Below are 9,267 nucleotides of genomic sequence, written 5' to 3'. Positions count from 1 at the left end.
AGGCACACGCCGTGCCGGGGGTCCCGTGGGCCTTCCAGGGGCTCCCGCGCGGCGTCTCAACGGCCCGTCTGGACTTTGAGATCCCGAACCCGGGGAAAACCCCCAGACGCCTCCCTTGCCCCCGGACCCAGGCGCTTCCGCGGGGTAAGCCGTGCGGGGGACGTGGGTGAGTGGCATCAGCCCCGACCCCGGCCCGCTGGGGGACGGACCCCTTCAGCAGGGCGCGGGCAGTGCCACCGCCGCACCCGACGGCGGGGCAGAGGGCCCCCCCCCCCCCGGCTTCCCTCCCTCCTCCCTCCCTCTCTGGCTGCCTCTCTCCCCTCCCTCCTTCTCTCCCTCCATCCCCCCGGCGGCGGCGGGGAAGGAGGGTGGCGGAGGGGGGCGGGCGGAGGGCGGAGGCGAGCGGAGGGGCGCTGGGCTCGGCGGGGCGGCGCGGCCAGTAGCAGTGTTGCTCCGGCCCGCGGCAGCGCTCTGCCCGCCGGTGCCGCGTACCCCCGCGGGCCTGGGGCCGGGGCCGTGCCCCCCGCGGAGCCGGCGGGCAGAGCCGCCCGTCTCCGCTCCTCTCTTCCGCCGCCCCGGCCTCCGCCGCCCTCGCTGCTCCCTTCTCCGCCCCGGAGCCGGCCGGGCTCCTGCCGCAGGCATGAACGGCTACGGCTCCCCGTACCTCTACATGGGCGGCCCCGTATCACAGCCGCCGCGGGCTCCGCTGCAGCGGACGCCCAAGTGCGCCCGATGCCGCAACCACGGCGTGCTGTCCTGGCTGAAGGGCCACAAGCGCTACTGCCGCTTCAAGGACTGCACCTGCGAGAAGTGCATCCTCATCATCGAGCGGCAGCGGGTGATGGCCGCACAGGTGGCGCTTCGCCGGCAGCAGGCCAACGAGAGCCTGGAGAGCCTCCTCCCGGACTCCCTGCGCGCCCTCCCGGGGCCGCCGGGAAGCGCCGAGCCCCCCGCCGCGCCGCCGGGGCCCCCGCCCTGCGCCGCGCCGCCGCGGGCCCCCGCCGAGCTGGCCGCCGCCGCCGCCCTGCGCTGGGCCGCCGAGCCGCCCCCTGCGCTGCCGGGGCCGCTCCCCAAGGCAGGTGAGGCCGGGCCGGGCGCCGCGGGGCCGGGGGTAGGGGTGCGCGGGCCGGAGGAGGAGGGAAGGTGGGCAGCGCCCGGGCAGGGCCCCCGACGGCGGGTCTGGGGGACGGGTGCCCGCCCAAGGGGAACGGCGAGGACTTTCCCTTCCTCGCGACGGGCGCCGTGGGAAGGGGGGTGGAGGGAACGCCCGGCGGGTGCGCTTTGTCGCTCTGAAAAAGCAAGGAGCCGCGGAGTGCCGGGCCTGCTGCTGGGACGGGCTCGCAGCCGCCGAGACCAACGGAGGGGACCGGCAAATGCCGCCACTGCCGACCGGCTCCCCGACGTGCCGCCGCTTCTGGGCCCGTTCCCCCAGGCCGGCCGGGAAGTAGCCGCATCCCGCGTGGATCGCGGCCGCACGTCCCTCTGATGCTCCCGGTTCCGCTGAGCCGTCTGGAGCCGCTCCCCGGCTTCCCGCACCCAGGGCATCGGGCTGCGGCACCTCGTCCAGGACAAAACCTCCACAATGGAGCTTCGGGGCAAAGGCAGCGCCGGGAGCTGGCGGCTTTCTACGGAGCGAGGAGGAGTGGGGGTTGGGGGGGGAGGGGGGGGAGCGGCGGGGTATGAGCGCGGCGACCCAGTTCTTTCGGCTTCCCTCCAGCTCTGGCGTGTCCCACCGCGCCGCGTCCGGGGCGGCTTTCGGCAGGTAGGGAATACTGATCCCGAAACCGCCGCCCGCAACCGGCACCTTGTAGGTGCGTCCTGCCAGGAACACACATTTCTGGACACAAAATGAACATTCCGGGGCCGCCGTCCCCTTCCTCGCCCCGTACCTGAGGGGAAGCCGACAGCCTGCCCCGACGGGGACGCCCGGCAGGCCTATAGCAGCCCGCTCGGCTGACAAGCGGCGCCTGCGACGAAACTTTACCGGGTGCCCCGGGCGGGGAATGGCAAACTCTGGGCGCCCGCACGGCTCGGCTCCTCACGGCTCGCTGCCGGGCGGACGGAGCCCCGCGGGGCTGTGTGCGGCACTGGGACCAGCCGGCCTTTCTCCGAGGGCACGGGTATGGAGCTGGCCGCCGGCACGGGGCTCCGCTCCTCCAGCTCCGGGGAAGATTCGACGCCGGGCCCGAGGTGCCGGCACGGTCGGGTCCGTCCGTGTGGCGAGGCTGCCGGTGGTCTGGGACTCGTTTCCCCTCGGCCGGCCCTCGGCACCGCCTGCCCGCCGCCCCCGTCCCTCCCCGTCCTCCGCATCTCCGCCCGGTTCCGCCGGCCGTAGCCCAGAGCCGGGGCTTTGGGGTCCTTCCGCCCCCCGAATTTCCGCCTGGCCGCAGCCTCCCGGCGGCGCGGAGCATCCCCGCCCCCGCCGCAGCGCAAGGCCGGGGAAGGGACCGCGCGGAGACGGGGCGGGGGGCAGGCCGGGGAGAAAAAGGGGGCGGCGGGGGGCGGGGAAGCCGCCTTGGCTCCTTCCAGAAAGTGAAACAAATAAACTTCGCCAGCAGGATATAAATCTGGCGGATAGCAACGGTATTAACTCGCACGCCCAACTTTTCTCCCCCCTGATATATGAACTTTCCAGCTTAAAAGATTACAGTAATCACGGGAGGACAGTGTAAATCGAATCTGATAGCAATAACTTTTGGGGAAGGTCAGGCTCAAGTGAAATGTTACCAAGCAACAGGCATTTTGTTTGCAAAATACAATCAAAGTGTATTGATGAGAAATTCTTCCTTGCCAGCCAGTCAGCACTTTCTGCTAACAGCTTTAGGGAACGGGGGGAGAATAACGGAGGAGATCATAAATCAAGGCCCGCGGCGCCGCGCCGCCCCCCCCCCCCCCCCCATCCTAACCGCCCCCCCCCCCCCCCTGCGGTGGGGCCGGGCGGGGGCGGGGCACCCCGGGACCGGGGGTGCCGGGATGCTGCCCGGTTGTGCAGACCTCACCTGCGCGGTCCCCGGTCTCCCCGTGTTACAGGTTTGTTCAGTCCCTCCCGCCCCTCCCCCCCCCGCTTTTATGAACGTGGGAATGCGTGAAAGCAGAGCGAAAAATTATCTCCTCGGGGGGGTCCCTGTCCCCTGCCACCAGACACTGTCTAACGGGGTAACCCGTTTATCCCCAGCCGTCCTGCACGCTCCGAACGGCAGGGCTGCTGCATCTCCCTCCCCGCTACCTGCATTAAAACCGTCGTTAAAACAGACGATGTCATTATTTGCTGCCCCAGCCCGCCCCGTTTCTACACCCCCCCACCCCCCCGGGCATTAACCTCCTGGAAGGTATTTTCAGTACGGAGGAGGTATTTCCCGGTGTACGGTGGAATCAGGTCCGTTTGCTTTTATTCCTGCCAGAATTGGTCATTGTGGTGGGACAGTTGCGAAGTTCGGTTCTGTGCAAATAAAGCGCCCAGAAACTGTCCCTGTTGCATATGCCTCTGCTAAGCCGGAATAATTCCTCCTCCTGGTACTATGCTCATGAACTTTCATCTCCCACATAGCTCGTGTTACATTTCTCTGTCTCGGTAATAGTTATCAAGGATTGTAAACAATTAATATAACTCTGTATTGAGTCTTCTGTTAGTTTCAGAGCCAGCTTCATATTGCAGCACAGCAGTCTCTGCGTTAGTTTGGGAACGGTGACTAGTCTCCTACAAACTACCTCAGACCTTTGAAAATAAGGAAAAAAGTCTCGAGTGAAAGCAATAATAATAAAAAAGAGGGAACAAAAAAAAAAACAAACCTCAAACCAATCAACCAACCAAAAAAACCCACCACCCACAAAACCCCTCATATGTTTTACACGACCTTTTAATGTCTTCTATACTAGTCCTGGTATCAGTCCATTCTAATAATAGAAATAGCGAAAATAGCAATATTTTTTTTTTTATTTCAAAACCCTGTGTGTTGCGGAAAGACCTGTCCTAATAATCAAAGTGGAAACTGTTTTAAGAAAGAGTCAGCGGTGGGACTATCAGGAAAAGAGATTTGGTTCCAAAGTATTAAACCAAGTTTTCCAGACAAGACTTTAACTTGAGGAAAACAGCTTCTCTCTCACCTGTTTTACATTTTTTGCCCCCTTTACAGTATTTGACTCATGATCCTTAATGTATAAATGGGCAAGGAAATATTGGGGTATACATTGCTCCAAATTCGTAGCAGCTTTATTTATTAATGTATATTCTACGATGAATGCACGCACGGTTCTCCCACTGTACTGTTTCGTGTGTGTCTGTATTTGCACTGCATCGCTGTAGATCTGGGTATGTATCTATATCTGCATGCATATTATTTCATTAATACTCCCCATCGTTTTTATCAATAAGGAAACAATTTCCCTAGTTTCCTCAGGGCTGGCAAAGGGAACACTTGAATGCAGGCAATTTGAAACAGAAGTTGTGGAACAGGAAAAAAAAAAACCCACACCACAAAACCCCCAAACAACAAAACATAACACACCAAAACCCCCAAACTTAAACGATTTCTGAGGACGAGATTTCTCTCTTAAAGCCTGGAACACCCTCATGTGAACCTTAAGCGTGACGCAAAAAATACTTTCGTCTAAGAGCAGCGGGTTGGATATTCTGAACGCAAAATTAATATTTTTGTACCTGAAGGTACAGACATTTGAGATTAATGGGTGCACGCAATATTCCAACAATTCAGTGCCCACATAAAGACGTTTATAATGTATCTTCCCAAACCTCTATTTAACAATTGCTGGTTTTGTGCCCGTTTTAAACATTCGAAACACCCGACCTGGGCAGTTCCCAGGAGGAGGCGGGGGCAGTCCCCGGAGCTTTCCGCCTGGCCCTTGCCGTGCCGGCACCGCCGGGGAAGCGGCGTTCAGGCGGGGAGAAGCATCCTCCGCGCGGCCCGGGGCAGGGAGGCTCCGGCAGCCGGGCCGGGAGCGGCAGCGGCCGCCCGACCCGCCGCGGGCACCGGCCGGGCATCGCCGGCGGGCTGCCGAGAAACCCGCTCAGAAAGGCAGAGAAAAAAAAATAATAATAGCTCCCGGACTCAGCGTGAACCCGCGGAGGATAATCCTCCTTGTGTTAACGCTGCATTTGATTTAAATCGCCGAAATCTGTTTTGCGGGTCTGGCCGTGCGGGTCTCACAGCCCGGTGAGATGTGCCGCAGTGATCTGTTCCCTTGCAAGGCTGGGAGCCAGATCTGTGCAGTCTCCTGATGACAAAGATGCAAACTTCAATAGGGTGAGTTTTCAGAATTTAAAGAAAAATTTTAGCCAAGCCTCATAAAGGATACTTTCAAGGGTACTGAAAACTAAACAAACCTGAAATATCTTGAAAATAAAAATCTGTAAGGATCAGGAAGTGCGGTAGGGAGACCTAATCTGGTGGTTGGTTTTTTTGTTTGGTTTTTTTGTTTGTTTGTTTGTTTTTGGGGTGTGTGTGTGTGTATTTGCTTCTCGGTGATACCTGTTATCAGCCCATAAAATACACTGGAAACCCGCAGTAGTTTTGAAACGTGCTCTACACGCGTGTGGTTCGTTTGATAATAATGGGTACTACAGCGCAATCTGTTTATGTGGAAATCAGGACCATCGTCTCCCTTAAATGCCTCTCAACTGTGGCAAGACAGGGACGGAGGTAATTAGCTGTCCTCAGACTGCCTGCTAAGCCTTCGATGTATAAATTGCCCATTATGCTCAGATGTGAATTACTCTTAGCACTCCATTTTCTGTAATAAATTCATTATTATGAACATGTGCCGGGATTAGGAGGGAAAGGTAGTATGACCCTCGCTTTTTTTTTTCAAATAATGGATGAGCTAAACCGAGGTCTTACCACCTTTCTCAAAGGGATACACGTTGCCAGTTTGCCACTAGCGAACGTTTCCTGCTTTCCCCTTTGGCTGCTAAGGCAAGACTGATGCGCTGATTGTATAAAGAGGAGCATACATACATTGCTTTCTCTCTAGTATACCTACAGGAAGAGTTACTGCTTCTCCCTTTGCACTGGATAGAGAGCATAACCAATGTAAAACCGGGTACAGAAGAAAGTTGTCTTGTTAACAGAGAAAGGTGAGATCTTCATAGGGGTATCCGTATTCCTCACCTCTACTCCCATGGCCATCTTCCACAGCGCAAACCAGCAGCATCCCACAGCTCTGTAGGATGGCCCATCATTTCTGCCTGGTACAGCCATTCTCATTAGGAGAACCTCCCTTTGCCACACTGCCAGGTTGTGCTCTGCCAGGATCTTAGATTTATTTATAGCTGCCGTTCTGGTGAACATAGTGGCTTCTCACTCAGTGCAGGCTTGCACAGATCCTTTCTCAAGGTGGGTATATTGCACTAACAGAGTTTGTCTTGAGCTGATCTGTTCAATCCTAAACCTAGCTTGCTGTGTGGGGAAATGTCTTGCCCATTCCTGGGACGCGAGGGAGGCAGGACTGTCCGTGGTGAGCAGCGAGGCTCAGGCACTTGCACACCTTTAACTTGTTTCATCTCGATTGGACAGGGTTGATCGCCAGCACAATTTGGGAACCTTTGCTTGCTTCTTACCCCTTCTTTATCTGGCTGGGCTGATCACCAGGGTCTTGGGAAACCAAGCAAATAGTTGTATTGGTTTCTGCAGATAGTCTTTCACACATGTGCATTTGAAAGCGCTGCCCTGTGCCGCTGAAGTAGGCTTTGTCAGCTGCAGCTTGGACAATGACACTTTCCCCAAACACTGGTGCTTCCCAGGGAGATCATCATTGTGCTGTATGAGGAAGACCATCAGAACAGCGTTCTTGGGAAATAACTGAACAATCTCAAGCAAGTACATTGTCCCACTTGGGGACAACTGCTGTCAACCTTTCCTCTTCTCTTCTTCTTTCTGACAAGCAGTCTTATTTCAAAGGTTTCCATACTGTGGCCAGGTATTACCAAAATTACAAGAGATCTGGGGTGTTCCCATTTTTGAGTGTCTGTCTGAAGACAGCATGGTCAATGGGCTTGTTTTCAGCTCTGTACTCGGCTCTTGCCCTTCTTAGTTTAGCACACAAAAACCAAGGTACCTGGAACAAGTGCTGAGAGAGGTTGTGGAGTCTCCATTCTTAGAATTACTTAAAATTCAGCAGAGCAGGGACATGAGCAACCTGCTCTATATTTTAGGTTACTCCTGCTTTGAACAGGAGGTTGGGCCAGAAGCCTTCCTAGAGGTCTTCTCCAAACCAGATTTTTCTAGATTCTGTGCTCTGATGGGGCCAAGACATCAGCTGTGCTCTGTGGTTTGTAGGGCAAAGCCTGTGATTCTTGCTGGGGAAAGAACCAATCTCTGCAGAGCCAGAACAGGAACGTTCCACTGAGTTACTTGAAGACTTCTTTAACCCTCAGGCAGTAGTCATGATGGAGTGGTTCAACCAATGCTGTTGGACTTGCAGAGATGACTTTGGTCTCCCAAGTGCCTTCTGGATATCTTCAGCTCACAGTCAATGAGATGGTGCTAGTGAGGAATTATGATGTGAAAGTGCTGAAGTTCCTCTGAGAAAGCTTGCACTTGGGTGGTGTGTTGCTGCCTTGTTACCAGTGAGAGAGGATTGATAGCATTTTTGATGCCACAGAAAAATCACCACTGCTGCTTTTCTTGTACATGGGAGAATGAGACAGATACCTATAAGGCAGCATAAAATGCCTAGACCAGGTCACATTATTCTTTTGCAGTTTTGTTCTCATGATATGTTGCAAAGAGACCTTAATTTTAGTGGGATCTCTGTGAAAAATATTTTCATCTCTCCCTAGGATCCTGCTCTATTCCTTTTAAGAAGACTGTATCCTCAAATGTCTGTGAAAGCTTTTGGCCTCAGTTTTTCATTCTCTGCCTTCTCTTTGCAGACATGAATGAGGAGCGGTTGGGTGATGCCAGTGGAGCAGACAATGCTGAGACCTACAGTGACAAAGACACAGACCAAAGGAGTTCCCCAGACATGACCAAGGCCAAAAGTTGCTTCACCCCTGAAAGCCCTGAAATTGTTTCAGTGGATGAGGTTGGTTATGCAGTTCAGAAAAATGGTGGGAGCACAGACAGCCGTCCAGAGAGCCCCAAGTACCACCCAGAGCAGAACCACCTCCTGATAGAAGGTCCTTCTGGGACAGTTTCTTTACCTTTCAGTTTGAAAGCCAACAGGCCTCCTCTTGAAGTCTTGAAAAAGATCTTCCCTAACCAAAAGCCAACTGTGCTGGAGCTGATCCTGAAGGGGTGTGGTGGTGATCTGGTGAGTGCTGTAGAGGTTCTCCTGTCCAGTCGGTCTTCGGTGGCCAGTGGGGAGAGAACTTCTGCAGAATCTGATGGGCTTGTTTTGCCTTCCAATGGGCACATTTTTGAACACACGCTGAGTTCATACCCCATTTCCTCTTCCAAGTGGTCTGTGGGCTCAGCATTTCGGGTTCCCGACACACTGAGGTTCTCTGCCGATTCCAGTAACGTCGTGCCAAACCCTCTGGCCGTCCCTTTGCAGCATCCTTTCCCTCAGCCTCCACGTTACCCACTGATGCTGAGAAACACTTTGGCAAGAAACCAGTCCAGCCCTTTCCTGCCCAATGACGTCACCCTGTGGAACACCATGACGCTGCAGCAGCAGTACCAGCTGCGGTCCCAGTATGTCAGCCCTTTCTCTAGCAACTCAGCCAGCGTTTTCCGAAGCTCACCTGTCCTTCCTTCCCGCTCGTCAGAAGATCCTAGGATCTCAATCCCTGATGATGGGTGTCCTATTGTGTCTAAGCAGCCAATTTACACAGAAGATGAGTATGACGAAAGGTCTGATTCATCGGATTCACGAATACTCAACACATCATCTTAGACTGACATTCGACACGTGATAGCTAAGTGATACTTGCAGTGCAGCTGAACTACTGGGCCCTAGGAGGAGGGACATGTACTCTATGAAACCTTTGCAATCGTATTAAAAAGTGACTTTGCTTGGTATTGTACTATAGCAATAAAGACGTAACTTATTTAATTTCTTGCACTTCACTGGATAATGCCAAATAGCAATACTCTGGCTTTAGTGCTGAGTGTGTGTTACAAAGGAGGACTTTACGGCTGTCATTTATGGGACTCTGGAAGACTCATAATGGAAACAGAAGCCCGAGGTCTACTTTGTTCCTTAACTCAGAAAAATGGGGATGTTAAACTAGAATACTTGAATGCTGTTTTATAAGAGAGAACTCCTCAGGACATAAGAAATCAAACAAACGTAGTTCAATTGCAAATG

General features: G+C 54.7%; 1 protein-coding gene across 1 annotated transcript; it reads left to right on the top strand.

The window, feature by feature from the left end:
• The first annotated feature begins 640 nt into the window (after positions 1 to 640).
• DMRT3 (doublesex and mab-3 related transcription factor 3) lies at positions 641 to 8,853 on the top strand. Its single transcript, XM_037373809.1, has 2 exons — positions 641 to 1,079; positions 7,889 to 8,853. The coding sequence occupies exons 1-2, from the start codon at positions 641 to 643 to the stop codon at positions 8,851 to 8,853; spliced, it is 1,404 nt and encodes a 467-aa protein (XP_037229706.1).
• Positions 8,854 to 9,267: the final 414 nt, after the last annotated feature.

This window comes from Falco rusticolus, chromosome Z (genome assembly GCF_015220075.1).
Source record: "Falco rusticolus isolate bFalRus1 chromosome Z, bFalRus1.pri, whole genome shotgun sequence".
NCBI lineage: Eukaryota > Metazoa > Chordata > Aves > Falconiformes > Falconidae > Falco > Falco rusticolus.
This window is presented reverse-complemented; position numbering and strand designations above follow the sequence as displayed.